The sequence below is a fragment of the Amblyraja radiata genome, chromosome 7, assembly GCF_010909765.2.
Source record: "Amblyraja radiata isolate CabotCenter1 chromosome 7, sAmbRad1.1.pri, whole genome shotgun sequence".
Taxonomy (NCBI): domain Eukaryota; kingdom Metazoa; phylum Chordata; class Chondrichthyes; order Rajiformes; family Rajidae; genus Amblyraja; species Amblyraja radiata.
In genome coordinates this window covers 7,693,511-7,710,267 of record NC_045962.1, presented here as the reverse complement: position 1 = coordinate 7,710,267, position 16,757 = coordinate 7,693,511, and the positions used below count along the sequence as shown (strand labels likewise).

The window sequence follows — 16,757 nt, the reverse complement described above, 5'->3', positions numbered from 1 at the left end:
AGCCTCAATATCTTGTCACGAGAGTTCTTGAAACGAGAGCCCCTCTTACCCTCACTCCAGCATCGACCTCGGCAAGTTATCGCCTACTCCTCCACCAAGCCTTACACCAGTTTACAGCCTTAACTTGGGGACATATCCTATCCTTCTCCATAACTATATATTTTTTAAACTGAGAGAATTATGGTCATTGGTCTCAACGTGATTCATGCTGCTGTACAATACGATAGTGCTGTGAAGCATTAACTTGTTTATGTAACCCATTCTCCTTTTGCCAATGCCTGCTGAAAGACTTTTTGTAGCCATTGGAATGCAATACTCATTTATTCTACTGCATCCACGTGCAAGTTCCGCATGTTTTTAAATCTTCCTCTTGCGTATGGCGTGCACAGCCTAAAGTCGTAGATCAAGGGTAGACATCCAGGCCAGGACAGCATCAGTTGCTGGGTGGATGGCTTTGATGCCACCAGGGAAAAGCCTCAGTGGGCAGTCATTCACGCTGTGTGGGATGGTCTGGTCTGGTCTGGATGTCCTCAGTCGCAAGCAGGGCTGTCTGTCATCCCCGCCTTATGTAGGTGATGGGCTGTTCTTGCATGGAGGGTGCGGATTGTGTTCAGGTTTAGCTATTGCTTGCGATGGGGGTCAAAACCCAGTGGTTTCACTGTGGGGTCTGTGATGACCTCACCGTTGTTGGTGTTGGCATCTTTCCAGGCTCCGCACCACGCAGTCTTTAACGGAAGGGTTAGCGGGACTTCAGGCGCATGTTGGGCAGGTTGTTAGTCAGCATGGATGGGAAAGCCAGGGTTAGCCTCAATGGTGCACCATTCTTTCAACGTCCTCTCCCTTCTGCATATGCTGGGAGGGACGATATGAGAGAGAACAGGGGGCCACTGCAAAGGTGTTGACTTTTAATATTATAAAGATACATTGCATGGAAACATAGGGCAATGGCCCACCCGTTCCATACCATACCAATTTTCCCAATAGGGGTTATATTCAAATATTAACTTTGTCTAACAGCAACATTGCACTATCTTCTATCCCAAATGCCAACTCATCCAAGATCAGATATGACCTTCACAATCGTATGCACTTCATCTTAACATGAGATAATCTGTCCATATTTCTTGACAGAACAGAATCCCACCAATTGCCCCATTAATTTTCCAAAAAGCATATTTTCTCATGCTATCTGGATTCTATCGCTCACCCGCACATCAGTGGCCATTTTAGCTACCAACGTCATTAGGATGTGCGAGGAACCAGTGCACCCCAGTGGAAACTCACACTCATGGAGAGAACACGCAACCTCAACACAGACAATTCTGCATTGCTTCATTATAAAGATACGCTTTAAAAAAAAAAAAAATTTCAAGCAGGAATGTTGCTGGAGACTGAAGCAGTTAATCCAGAGACAAAGTTACACAACAATTTGCCCCAAACCATACCAAGCATTCAGCTCATTACTACAACATGAAAACATTATGCATCAACACATCATAAAGATTTTTTTTTCCATTTTGCCATGTTTTGCTCCAAAATACAACTTTTGCAGTGACAAATAATGACCAGAAAAAAACACAGAACAGGAACATGACCTGCGGCCCACAATATCTGTGCCGAACATAATGCCAAGATAAACTAATTTTACATATATAGAACATAAAACAGGAACAGGCTCTTTTGCCCACAATGTACGTGCAGAACATGATGCCAAGCCAAACTGCCTACCTGCCTGCACATGATACATATCCCTCCACTCCCTGTACAACCATGTTTGCATCTCAAAGGCTCTGAAACACCACTATTGTATCAGCCTCCACCCCCATCCTGGCAGCATTTTAAATGCATCACCATCCTCTGTAAAATAACTTGCCCCACACATCTCCTTTAAAAATTTGCCCCCGTCCCATTAAAGTGATGCCCTTTAGAATTTGATTTTTCCATCCTGGGAAAAAGGTTCTGACTGTCTACCCTCTCTGTGCCTCTCATAATTTAATATACTTCGATCAGGTCTCCCCTCAACCTCCAGCACTCCAGGGAAAACAATCCAAGTTGGTCCAACCATTCCCTGCAGTTAATACCATCTAATCCAGGCAGATGCCTGGTAAACCTTTTCTGCAACCTCTCCATAGTCTCCACATCCTTTTGGTAATGGGATGGCCAGATTGCATTTTATACTCCAAATGTAGCCTAACTAATGTCTTATGAAGCTATATCATAACTTCCTGACTTTTATACACATTGCCCTGATCAATGGCAAGCTAACCATAAGCCTTCTTTATCACTCTATTGACTTGCATTGCAGCTTTCAGGGAACAATGGATATGGATCCCAAATCCCACTGACCTCCAGAAGTTCAACACCTCACAGCTGCTCGGATTAATCTCCAACTGCCATTTTTCTGCCCATTAATGCAGTCAAGATAAATCCCACTATGTAATTTGATAGTCTTCCTCACTGTCAATACCTCTAGCAATTGTAGTGTCATTTGCAGACGTACTACTTCTTGATCAGTCTACAAATGTGGGACTATATCAAATGCTTTACTAAAATCCACGATTGCAACATCTACCGTCCCACCATCAACGAATACCTTTGTCGCTTCCTCAAAAAACTTGATCAATTAGTAAGACATTACTTTGTTAAATATGTTCAAGAAAGTTTCCTCCAGCAATATGTAGAGGGCCCGACAAGGGAGAGGGCAAAGGTTGAACTACTCTTGGGAAATTGGAATAGGCAAGTGACTGAAGTGTCTGCGGGCAAGCCTTTAGGGACCAGCGACCATGGTTCTACAAGCTTTAAAATAGTTATGGATAAAGATAAGGTGGGCACACAAAATAAAATTCAGAATTGTGGCTCGGCCAGATTAGAGGCACAGTGGCGCAGAGGTCGAGTTGCCGCCTTACAGTACCAGAGCCTCGGGTTTGATCCTGACTACAGGTGCTCTCTGTACGGAGTTTGTACGTTCTCCCTGTAACCGCGTGGGCTTCTTCTGGGATCTCCGGCTTCCTCCCACACTCCAAAGACGTAAAGGTTTGCAGGTTAATTGGCTTGGTATAATTGTAAATTGTCCCTAGTGTGCGTAGGACAGTGTTAATGTGCGGGGATCGATGGTCGGTGCAGACTCAGTGAGCCGAAGTGCCTGTTTCCGCAATGTATCTCTAAAACTAAGACTAAAACACAGCTCAAGGAAAAAAAGGTATGGAACAGGTATACTGAGCATATACAGGAGCATATCTAACAAAGAAATTAGGAGGGCAAAAAGGGGCAGGAGATAGCTCATGCAGATAATATTATGAAAAATTCAGATATAGGTTAAGCGAAAGAGAGTAAATAGAGAGAGAATAGGGCAATTCAGAAACTCAAGCTGTCATATCTTAGATTAGATTAGATTCCTTTATCGTCATTCAGACCTTTCGGTCTGAACAAAATTTCGTTTCCCTGCAGTCATACATATAATAAAAAATGACAAAAACACACAATCAACACAAATTTAACATCCACCACAGTGAGTTCACCAAACACCTCCTCACTGTGATGGAAGGCAAAATCTTAAAGTCTCTGTCTCTTCCCTCTTTGTTCTCCCTCTGCGCCGAGGCGATCCAGGCTCCAGATGTTGTGACCCCACCGGGTGATGGCAAATCCCGCGGCTCAACCGTGCTCCGCGAACGGTCCGGTTCAAACTCCGCGGGTGGTTGCTGCCGCCGTCACAGCTCCGAGGCAGAGTCGGGTCTTCGCTGCCGCCGCCATCTTTGTGGTGATGGGCAAGGTCCTCAATGACTCAAAGACTGGGAAACTTGGGATCATTATTGGAAGTGTCTTGAGCACAGTCCATGTTATGGTGAGGAGGTGCTGAACATTATATGGCATACGAAGGTAGACAAATCTCCCGGGGCTAAGATACATCAGAGGACACCGTGGAAAGCTAGAGAAGAAATTGCTGGCACCCTGGCTGAGAGATACGAATTTTCACGGGTGATAGACGCGGATGTGGTAACGGACGACTGGAGGATGGCTAATGTTGTGCCACAATTTTAAAAGAATTTCAAGGAAAAGCATGGGAACTATAGACCAGTGAGCATCCCATCTATGGTAGGCAAATTATTCGAAAGGATTCTGAGATAAGATATATATACAGGGAATGACTAAGGATAGTCAGTATGGTGGATAGACACAAAATGCTGGAGTAACTCAGCGGGACAGGCAGCATCTATGGAGAGAAGGAATGGGTGATGTTTCAGGTCGAGAGCCTTCTTGAGACTTAATCTGAAGAAGGGTTTCGACCTGAAGCGTCACCCATTCCTTCTCTCCAGAGATGCTGCCGGTCCCGCTGAGTTACTGCAGCACTTTGTGTCTTTCTTCGATTTAAAACAGCATCTGCAGTTCTTTCCTACACATATAGTCAGTATGGTGCTGTACATGGGAGATCTTGCCTTACAAATCTGAGGGAGCCTTTTGAAGTAACCAAAAGGTTTGATGAGGACAAACGCAGAGGAATGGCTAATGGAGTTTAATGTAGATGTGAGGTGTTGCATTTTGGGAAATCAAACCAGGGTAGGACCTGGACAGTGGATGCCAGGGCCCTGGGGTGTATTATAGAGCAGCGAGGTCTAGAGGTGCAGGTAATGTGTAGGAAGGAACTGCAGATGCTGGGCTACACCAAAGATAGACACAAAATGCTGGGGTAACTCAGCGGAACTGGCAGCATCTCTGGATAAGGAATGGGTGACATTTCTCTCAATCCAAAACATCACTCATTCCTTCTATCCAGAGACGCTACCTGTTCCGCTGAGTTACTCCAGCATTTTGTGTCTGTCTGAGAGGTGCAGGTACATAGTTCCTTGAAGGTGGAGTCACAGTAGATGGAGCTATTGTATCGATACAATAGCCTTCATTAATCAGGGTATTGAATATCGAAGTTGCCATGTTATGTTATAGTTGTTCATAATATTAATGAGGCCGCATTTAAAGTATTATGTTCGGTGTCGGCAAACCTAGCAATTATAGACCTGTTAGTTTGACGTCAGTGGTGGGCAAATTAATGGAAAGGATACTTAGAGATAATATATATAAGCATCTGGATAAACAGGGTCTGATTAGGAACAGTCAACATGGATTTGTGCCTGGAAGGTCATGTTTGACTAATCTTCTTGAATTTTTTGAAGAGGTTACTAGGGAAATTGACGAGGGTAAAGCAGTGGATGTTGTCTATATGGACTTTAGTAAGGCCTTTGACAAGGTTCCTCATGGAAGGTTGGTTAAGAAGGTTCAACTGTTGGGTATAAATGCAGGAGTAGCAAGATGGATTCAACAGTGGCTGAATGGGAGACGCCAGAGGGTAATGGTGGATGGCTGTTTGTCGGGTTGGAGGCAGGTGACTAGTGGGGTGCCTCAGGGATCTGTGTTGGGTCCTTTGTTATTTGTCATGTATATCAATGATCTGGATGAAGGTGTGGTAAATTGGATTAGTAAGTATGCAGATGATACCAAGATAGGGGGTGTTGTGGATAATGAAGAGGATTTCCAAAGTCTACAGAGTGATTTAGGCCATTTGGAAGAATGGGCTGAAAGATGGCAGATGGAGTTTAATGCTGATAAATGTGAGGTGCTACACCTTGGCAGGACAAATCAAAATAGGACGTACATGGTAAATGGTAGGGAATTGAAGAATGCAGTTGAACAGAGGGATCTGGGAATAACCGTGCATAGTTCCTTGAAGGTGGAATCTCATATAGATAGGGTGGTAAAGAAAGCTTTTGGTATGCTAGCCTTTATAAATCAGAGCATTGAGTATAGAAGCTGGGATGTAATGTTAAAATTGTACAAGGCATTGGTGAGACCAAATCTGGAGTATGGTGTACAATTTTGGTCGCCCAATTATAGGAAGGATGTCAACAAAATAGAGAGTACAGAGGAGATTTACTAGAATGTTGCCTGGGTTTCAACAACTAAGTTACAGAGAAAGGTTGAATAAGTTAGCTCTTTATTCTCTGGAGCGCAGAAGGTTAAGGGGGGACTTGATAGAGGTCTTTAAAATGATGAGAGGGATAGACAGAGTTGATGTGGACAAGCTTTTCCCTTTGAGAATAGGGAAGATTCAAACAAGAGGACATGACTTCAGAATTAAGGGACAGAAGTTTAGGGGTAACATGAGGGGGAACTTCTTTACTCAGAGAGTGGTAGCGGTGTGGAATGAGCTTCCAGTGGAAGTGGTGGAGGCAGGTTTGTTGGTATCATTTAAAAATAAATTGGATAGGCATATGGATGAGAAGGGAATGGAGGATTATGGTACGAGTGCAGGCAGGTGGGACTAAGTGAAAATAATTGTTCAGCACAGACCTGTAGGGCCGAGATGGCCTGTTTCCATGCTGTAATTGTTATATGGTTAAACTGCTGCAGGAAGGATGTTATTTAGCTGTAAATAGTGCAGAGAAGATTTTGAGCATGAGTTTGAGGACTAGACTGCCTGAGCTGTCGAGAATGGCTGGGTAGGCTAGGACTACATTCCTCTGAGTGCACATGGCTTAGGGATGATTTTATTTTAGTTTAGTGATGCAGCATAGAAGCAGGCCAATTGGCCAACCGACAATCGATCGCCCTAGTTCTGTGTTATCCCATTTTCTCATCCACTCCCTACACTGGGGGCAATTTACAGAGGGCCAATTAAACTACAAACACACGTCTATCGAATGTGGGAGGAAACTGGAGCACTTGGAGGAAACCCGCACGATCACAGGGAGAACATACAAACATGAAACCCAAGGTCAGGATTGAACCCAGGTCTCTGGCATTGTGAGGCAGCAGCTCTACCTGCTGCACTACTGTGCCTCCCTAACAGAGGTGTAAAAGATCATCAAGTTACAATTGACTCAAGTTTTATATTACCAGCGCTTGTATCCTTTAACAGATCTATTAACACGCACTTTAAACTACTGCACTATATTTAAAGGTGGCACAGTGATGCAGCTGGTAGTGCCAGAGATCCGGGTTTGATCCTGACCTCAGCTGCTGTCCGTATGAAGTTTGCACGGACTATGTCACTATGTGGGTTTCCTCCGGATGCTCGGCTTTCCTCCCACATTCCTAAGATGTGCTAATTGGCCTCTGTAAATTGCCCCTAGTGTTAGGGAGTGGATGATAAAGTGGGATGACATAGAACTAGTGTAAACAGGTCATCGATGGCTAGTATGGGATTGTCGGGCCAAAAGGCCTGTTTCCATGCTGCGTCTCTAAACTAAATTATCTCCAAACTAATTGTATAAGAGTTCAATCAACTTGCCCATTTTACTGCAATTTCAACTGGTCTGAAGAAGGGTCTCGATCTGAAACGCCACCCATTCCGTCTCTCCAGAGATGCTGCCTGTCCCACTGTGTTACTCCAGCTTTTTGTGTCAATCTTCCATTTTACCAACATATCGATATCATTCTGTGGCTGAATCTTACCCTCCGCACTATTACAAACTATTTATCTGCCTACTTAATGATGATTACTTATTGAAACTTCTACAGATGCACCGTAGAAAATATCCTGCAGTTGCATCATGGATCACAGATGCAGCCCTCCACACCATCAAAAGCATCTACATGAGGCTTTGCCTCAAGATATTAGTTCCAGTTCTTTACTCTCCATAGTCTGGGTCAGTAAAACACTGAATCGAATACTGTGGTCCAAACCCTTTATTCACCGTGGGGTCAATTTCGGATCCACCTGAGATTTATAGGCGAGCATGGGAGGACGAGCTGGGTCTAGCCATTTCGAAAGATATATGGGATGAAAGCCTACAATACATACATTACTGTTCTTTAAATGCCAGGCACTGCCTGATACAATTTAAAGTATTGCATAGGTTATACTACTCAAAGACTAAATTGAACAAGATCGTCCCAACTGTTTCTCCTCTTTGTGATAAATGTCACTTTCAAGAAGCCACCCTAACTCATACTTTTGTATCCTGTATCAAAATACAAAACTTTTGGACGGAAATATTCAATATTATTTCTAAAACACATAAAACTCAATTTGAGCCAGATCCAAATCAAATCAAATCAAATGCGTTTATTGTCATTGCACAACAACTGTACAACGAAATTTCATTGCATCTCCTTCAGTGGTATACATAGAAGACACGGGATAAAAGATTAAAAGAACAAAAACACAAACAACCATTGACTCCCATATACCGGCATATGCAAATATGCCGGATATACAATATCCCATACACAAAACTAATTAGGAATTAGAAAAATATTAGGAATGTCAGAGGGTTGCCCTAATCTAACGATATTTCAAAGAAGCTTCCTTGACTACGGTTTAATAACTGCGAAAAAACTTATACTTAAATTCTGGAAAAAGATAACAGTCCCCACAGTGAAGATGTGGATCACAGAAATGACCGAGACTCTACATCTAGAAAAAAAAAAGGTTTGGCTTGACTGACAAACCAGATCAATTTTCAAAAATATGGTCTCTTTTTATTAAATTTCTTCAACATAATGGTTGAGCACAAACTCAAAAACGATGGTAGGGCTGGGTGAGCGGGAGTACGGAAGGGTAGTTGGATATATCTCCGCTTCTTGTACACCTTCGTTAGTTCCGGGTTTTTTTTTTCCTTTACATTTTTTAATTTTTCCTTTCTTCTTTCTTTCTCCTTTTTTCTTCTATCTAGTTATAAGATTATAAAATGTTAAAACTGAAGCTGTACGAAAACTGTATAACTGTTATGTCCATCATTTTTTTTGTACAATTGCTTCTAACAAAAAAAATATATATTCGGATTCACTCACTCGAGCCCGCAGCAGCCTCATGCTAACAGAACTGAAAGAAAGACAACTGATACACCCCAACAAACTGATTCTCTATTTATACAGATATACAGTGGCGGGAAAGTACAGAGGGAGGCAACCCCTTAGCCCAATCACAGATACCGGCGGGCAAGTACAATGAGAGGCAACCCCTTTGCCCAATCACAGATATATAATAGTTGGCAGTACATTGAAACAAAACAGAAACTTCTTCAGGGGTCCAGACTTGGCAGCTACAGGTGAGTCACAAGATTTCCAGGAATTGGGTCTCCTGCACATGTGATGTCACCACCAGTGAAGTCACGTTTCACAGTCACCTTATATTCCCAAAGCACCCCCATTTCTGCAAATTCACAAAGAAAACTTAATCAATCATCAAAGACCCCACTATCTGGGCCATATCCTCATCTCGCTGTTATTGTCAGACAGGAGGTACTGAAATTCCACACCAACACATTCAATAACAATTACTTTCCTACAGCTATTGGGCTCAAGAACATACGCAACCTTAATCCCTCAGCAATGGAACATTATGGACCCCTCTTACACAGTCGTTTCCTTATCACTGCCATGTAGAATCTATGCAATTTGTTTTTGTTTATTCATTCTGAAGAAAGGTCCCAAAACATCATCTGTCCCAGAGTTCCTCTGCAGATTCTTGTGCTGCCATTATTTTGTGTATGTTGTCTGTCTGTGTGCCAGTGATGGTCCTGCAAGAGATATTTCATTGTACCTATACCTCACCGTTCTTGTGCATATCACAATAAACTCGACTTGATTTGACGTTATTTGTGCACATATATTATAATCTGAAGTCTGAAGAAGGGACTCGACCCGAAACGTCACCCATTCCTTCTCTCCAGAGATGCTGCCTGTCTCGCTGAGTTACTCCAGCTTTTTGTGTCTATCTTCTCTGTTATAAACAAAGAGCAACCCAGCAACGATCGCTTGGAACACCACAGTGGAAAATCACAAAAATACTCTTTGTACTGCACACAGGCCAACCTCTCTGAATTGTAAGGAGAGATTGTCCAGCTTTATAGATTTGACTGTGTATTTTTCCACTTCAACATGTTATAAACCTCCAGCTTCCTAAAATGTTGAGGGGCGTAGATAGGATAGTGAAATACATAAAATATTATTTTTTCCCGGTCAGGAGTCCAGAGCGAAATTTGAAGAGAAATCGGAGGAGTAGGTTTATCAATTAGTGTTTAGATTTTTGTCACCTGTACCGATGTACAGTGAAAAGCTTTTGTTGCGTGCTATCCAGTCAGCAGAAAGACAATACATCATTACAATCGATCCATTTACAATGCGTAGATACAGGGGGTGATGGTTACCTGAAAGAAATGCCCATAAAATCCCATAATTGCCCAGAGGTGACTTTGGTGCCTTCCCACACAGTGGGAAACTCTGATTCTGCTGTGTGGGGATGTTTTATGTCAAACTCTAGTGTGTTGTGTCCCTTATTTTTATTGTATGGCTGTATGGGAATTTCATTTCACTGTGCCATCTGGCACGTGACGAATAAATGTATCTTGTATCTTGTAGGTGATGGTGGAAGCAGATACAATTACAACATTTAAAAGGCAGTTGGACAGGTAATACGATAGGAAATACATAGTAGGATACAGACTTAATGCAGGAAAATGGGATTATGCAAATGGTGGAGGTGAGCAGAAAGGTAGTGTGATTTTATTTTACTATCAAGCTTTAAAAATAACTTTAAAATATGACCTTAATAATGCATTGTGCTGTACCTCTGCTCAGTCATGGTTTACTCCAAATTCAGTGATTTTATTTTTAAGAATTCACCATTTCACTGAATTTCCTTTGCTCTGTCTATTCATTTCTCAAGCATTAGACATAAAGCATGAAAGTAAACGTATTGACTTCTTGCTTACCTGTTCGACATGATTGCAGAAGTGAAAGGGGTGGATGTGAATTCCCTTGGATATAGTCAGGTGCCCACGTTTACAGCTCTGTTGGTTTCACTGCTACCGTTCTCAACCCATGCATGTTAGACCTGCAAAAACAGCTTGAGGCAGGTTTTCAGTTGAACCTCCTGCACGGTCGAGGGGCAGTAGCTGCGGGGAATTTGGAAAACAGAACTGAGTGGGTGGGTGTGAGTGAGGGAGAAAAGAAATGCTTCCAATATCCTCCACAAACTCCGAGTTGAAACTCTTCTCTCCCAACTCCAGGGCAACCAGGATGCCCACGCAAGCGCAGTGCGCTCCCAGCGGCACGGCATCGAGCGCATGCGCATTCCTCAGCGCTGGTGAGCAAAGCCTCCTCTATAATCTTTGCTGGTGAGCGCCGTCGCCATGGTGACCGCAGGCCGCGCTGCAGCCTGAACCCAGTTGACAACAACTCAAACTTCAGGTCACCTCTGGGGTGAGTTTATGTCTGCAAGGGGAAATAATAAATGGACTTTTAATCATTGCTTGCATCCACTTAACTGGATTTTCACATGGACAGCTTACAATATTCACCATGAATATTGACCTCCAACTGAACATTGACTTCTCTGAATATTGACCTCTAACTAAATATTGGCCTCTTACTGAATATCGACTTCTCTAACTGAATATTGACTTCTCTAATTGAATATTGACATCTCTAATTGAATATTGGCCTCTTACTGAATATTGACCTCTCTAACTGAATATTGACCTCTCTAATTGAATATTGGCCTCTTACTGAATATTGGCCTCTTACTGAATATTGACCTCTCTAATTGAATATTGACCTCTCTAATTGAATATTGACCTCTCTAATTGAATATTGGCCTCTTACTGAATATTGACTTCTCTAATTGAATATTGGCCTCTTACTGAATATTGACTTCTCTAATTGAATATTGGCCTCTTACTGAATATTGGCCTCTAATTGAATATTGACCTCTTACTGAATATTGACCTTACTGAATATTGACCTCTTACAGAATATTTTCTCTAATTGATTATATTGACATCACTGATTGATTATTGACTTCTAATTGAATATTGACCTCTTACTGAATATTGACTTCTCTAATTGAATATTGACATCTTTAATTGAATATTGACCCCTTACTGAATATTGACTTCTCTAATTGAATATTGGCCTCTTACTGAATATTGGCCTCTAATTGAATATTGACCTCTTACTGAATATTGACCTTACTGAATATTGACCTCTTACAGAATATTTTCTCTAATTGATTATATTGACATCACTGATTGATTATTGACTTCTAATTGAATATTGACCTCTTACTGAATATTGACTTCTCTAATTGAATATTGACTTCTTTAATTGAATATTGACCTCTTACTGAATATTGACCTCTAATTGAATATTGACTTCTCATACTGAATATTGACCTCTAATTGAATATTGACCTCTTACTGAATATTGACCGGAACCCGCCCGGAAGGCCCAGCTCGCCTGCCGGGGATCGAGGACCCACGCCACGGACTGGGAACTCACCTGGAAGGCCCGGTTTGACCGCCTAGAGTGGAAGGAGTGAACATAGGACCAGTGAGCAGACCGTCCAAGGAGGCAATGTTAGTGCCTCGACGGTGGAGCAGGCCGCTGGAGGCCCTGCAACAGCCTGAGGCTCGGCCGGACCGGGCGCCACTCCAAGTGGCCATGTGTGTGGACCGCACGTGGCCTACAGCAGTGGAGCAGCGGCGGAGGGCACCATGGCCACGCTTGGCCAGGCCGACCCAACAACACCATCCGGACAACGGGCCTTCGTGGTCAGGACAAGAACCCTGCACTTACAAAAAGTGGGACTTGAAAATGGTGGCAAACATGCAACGCTGTATACTGTCTCAGTATACTACTGTTATACACTTGGACTGTATCTGAGACGCTTATCGAAGATATTTCTAAGTGCTTTTGTATAGTGATACTTGTGAACTGTATACAAAAAATAATTTCACCGTACCTCGGTACATGTGTCAAATAAAGTACCATACCATAATGATTGCTGAGGGGAATGATTTGGATATAGATCTAAGAGCCATGGTCAGTAAGTTGGCAGATAACAGAATAATTGGTGGAGCATTATGAGAGTATAAGGCAAAGCACTATGACAGTGGGCAAAGCTAGGCAAACACCATGAATGTTAGGATCCTAGGGAATATTAGCATCTTCCACCTTGTGACAACATCTCAACACCTATCATGTTAATTTCGTTAGGATTTTATTTATTTGAATAAGGTCACCTTTTCTACAAACTTAAAGGCCTCTCTTGATAGTACATCCCTCTCATCCTAGGAATTAGCCTGATGAATTTGTTCGGGTTAATGTCAATGCTACAGTATCCTTACAATAAGGGGACCAAAACTCTGCACAACATTCGAGGTGTAGCCTCACCGGGCCAAGTTCAGGATGAGGTTCATTTCAAAAGAAAACATAGCCGAAGGGAGGCTAAAATAAACTGCAACAGATTAAACATGTTGCTTTTTGCTTACGCAGTTGGAATTGTTTCACTGCTAATCCCTACTGCAAGCTAAATATAAGAGTTGAGAAACGTTTTGCTGACTTTCAAAAACTATAAAACAGCATCTTGGTTGACCCTAACATTGTTTGTGAAAGTAGATGCAAGTTTCACGGAAGAGTGTGGTTAAATTTACTTACTTCAATTTCAGCACAGGATATTCCAAACTCTATTCTAACTTTTGAATTTGCTAGGATTTGTCTTCAAATGTACAGTTTTAGTAAATAGCTCAAAGTGACACAATGTACTGTACTCTTTCAGCTAGTTGCAGCTTTTGAATGGATGAGCAGTGAAGACTGGACGATTGCTTCAAGGAAAGTCAAGGGCCTGTCCCACTCAGGCAACTTTTTAGGCGAGTGCAGGACACTCTGCCCTCGCCTCATGATCGCCACACGATCGCCACATGTTTGCTGAGAAGCAACCTTCCACGATTACCCTCTGTTTCCTTCCATGGAGCCAATTTGCTATCCATTCAGCTATCTCTCCTTGGATCCCATGCGATCTAACCTTCCAGAGCAGCCTACCATGCGGAATCTTGTCGAATGCCTTACTGAACTCCATGTACACTCTAGTTTTTATTCCTCGATCCTAGGAAAATGACTATGTCCATCCAGCCTATCTATTGCCCTCGTGTTTTATACACCTCTATAACATTACCTTTGCACAACAAAATAAAGTCTGCCCAACCTCTCCCTGTAATTCAAGACTTCGAGATCTGGCAAAATCCTTGTAAATCTTCTCGGCACTCCACCTTAATGGCATCTTTTCCATAGCAGGGTGACCACAATTGAACGCAATACTCTGACTGCAGCCTCACCGATGACTTGTACGACTGTGTCATTCAGTTTCAGTGGCACTAATGGCCATGATGGCCTGTTGAGTCGAAAGCATCCTTTTGTGCTGTCAGTATATTCACTATGAGCTGAGTAATGGTAGCTATAATGTATAGAATAATAAAACAGCAGACATGCAGAGATCGAACCAGCAGTGTCAGAGCTCATGCCTGAACCTTGCTACAAGGTTTGCTTCTTGTTTGGCCAATATTTTTGTTTTAAAAGAATCCATAACTCAGAGTTTCCAACCAGACGTAGGATATGGCAATGATCACTTGGGCAAATAATGCTAAGAAAACATCACGGTATCATGTTTCACAACCAGATTTGTCACTGCAAATTCCCAATGGGCAGGGCTTCCAATGGAAGCGTGTTAAAACGTGCAGACCAGATTTTTTGCAACTTAATGTACTTCAGTTACATGTTCAGTTCTCGAGACAATAGTATTTCTATGTTAATACTGTTGAAGGGAAATGCCAAGAGATTCTTGACAAGTTTCTGTCACAAAGAGACAGGTATAATAATAGCAGCTTTAGTTTGAGCAATTCCATATAAAGCTGTTCATTTCACAATAGAAAACAACTGTTACATGCAAAAATAGTTTGTAAGGTCCACGGACAGCAACAATGCAAATTATAAATTCAGGTCCACTTTATCCACATAAGCCGCATGAAAATTTGAGAGAGAGAGAAAAGCTAAATATTTGACTGCAGGGTTATAATGGAGCATGAGGGGGGTGTCCATTATTACCAATTGTGCGCTATAACTGATTATGATTTTATCATTGTATGTAGTTGAAACAAAGAACTGCAGATGATGCTTAATGCACAAAAGGGCACAAAGTGCTGGAGCAACTCAGCGGGTAGGGCAGCATTGCAGGAGAACAAGGATAGGTGACGTTGAGACCCTTCTACAGACTGGTTTAGTATGGTGAGTTACTCTAGCAACCCGTGTTGTTTCAATTTAAAACTATGCGCCGATGCTGCTAGTCTGCACCAGCTAGCTCGTCTCCATCAGCTACCCTGCTGTCCGGCAGTCAGCACCCCCTCAGTCTGCCGCCAACACATCCAACCACAATGGGGACCGCCTATCCTCCCACTAGCTGCCCCCCTCCACCGTCCCAGCCCACCCCCTCCATCTCCCCTGCAGCTACTGACACCCTCCAAGGTGGAGTATTTCAACAACTCTAGGGGAGAAGAAGAAGGGCTAGATGGCTGTGGAGCGGGGAAGGGGAAGCCAGGTGGACAGAGCGAAGGGAGAAAGAGGAGGAGGCAGCAGGGGGAGTGGAGGGGATGTGGGGATGTGGCCAAATGGACAAAGTGACGGCAGAAGGTGGAGGAGGAGAAGGCAGGGGAGCAGCGAGCATACAAAGTGAAGGAAGAAGCGGCAGCTGGTGAGAGAGGAGGGAGCCCCATGGTGATCGAGCGTGTGCCGCCGGTGGCAGCTGCCTGATAAAGCACTATCCAGGGGCTAAAATGTGAGCACAACAACAGCCGCGCCAAACAGACCAGGGATGGGTGAAGAAGAGCTCACTGGTGCATTTAGCAAGCCGGGGCTGGTGTCAGAAGCCGGGTCTGGGGAGGCCATGCGAGCTGGCATAACGTCAGCAGGTCTGTCCTTGCAAAGGGATCCGTTAAAACGAGGGTTTACTGTACTGTGGTTTACCAGATATGAATGAATTCACTTCAGGCATCTGTAGAGCCGATTTCAACAGAGTTGTGGAGGTCACTGATAAAATGTTACCATTGTTGGACAAAGGGTAGATTTTTACAGACATTACTTAAAGGAGAAGTGATCTACACAAATATATGTAATCTACAGCTGAACTAAAGCAAAACTATTCACAGAAAAGCATGAAATAATTATTGTGTTGCATTAATTCTTCGAAGAATGGACTCTTAAACTTCCACACAAAAACATGAAAAGAAAGAGAAGTCCATTCAATAAGATTTATTAATGCAGTTCAACATTTTCTACAACCCCCAGATATTACGAGTCTAAATTACAGCATTTTAGATTGGTAATTAACAAACAAAGGACAATAAATGTTATTGCATTGTGTTTGCTTATCCCCACGTTTGAGAGCAGATGTATGATCAACAGTATACAAAGTATAATTGTATTTTTTTTAAATTGACGAAAGGGGAGGATTTAAAATCAAATCAAGTCAAGTGAAGCTATTGACTCTATCCACCATCATCCCATCATTGAAGTCAGGTTCATGGATTCTTGGCTCGCCCTTCATGAAGTCAACAATCCTTAGTTTTGCCAACATTAAGATTGTTGTTCTGGCATCACTCAGGCAGATGATGCTTAATGCACAATCTCCCTCATGTACTCTGACTCATCCAACAAAAATGGTACCTACGGCGAGTTCAAAGATGGAGTTCACAGAACTATGATTAGATGCACAGTTATGGGTATGAGGAGATTAGAACATGGGAGCAATGACAGAGCATTGAGATGCCCCTATGTTGATGGGCAGCAAGGAGGGGCTATTGGGAGACTTTAATATGCAGGAAGACTTGGAAAATCACATTGGTACTGGACACCAGGTGAGGGAATTTGTAGAGTGCCTAAAAGATGGTTTCTTAGAGCAGCTTGTAGCTGAGCCGACCAGGGAAAAGGCAATT

The 16,757-nt window shown here is 42.7% G+C and overlaps 1 protein-coding gene across 2 annotated transcripts in view; it reads right to left on the bottom strand.

Moving 5' to 3' along the window:
- Positions 1–11,042, bottom strand: part of iqca1 (IQ motif containing with AAA domain 1) — a 136,110-nt gene extending 125,068 nt beyond the window's left edge. Inside the window, exon 1 of one of the 2 annotated variants that reach the window (XM_033023639.1) lies at positions 10,707–11,042. In XM_033023639.1, coding sequence (XP_032879530.1) covers positions 10,707–10,717 — 11 coding nt within the window. In that variant the 5' untranslated portion in view covers positions 10,718–11,042. The remainder of the gene's footprint in view (positions 1–10,706) is intronic. The other variant, XM_033023640.1, reaches the window with a different exon arrangement.
- Positions 11,043–16,757: the final 5,715 nt, after the last annotated feature.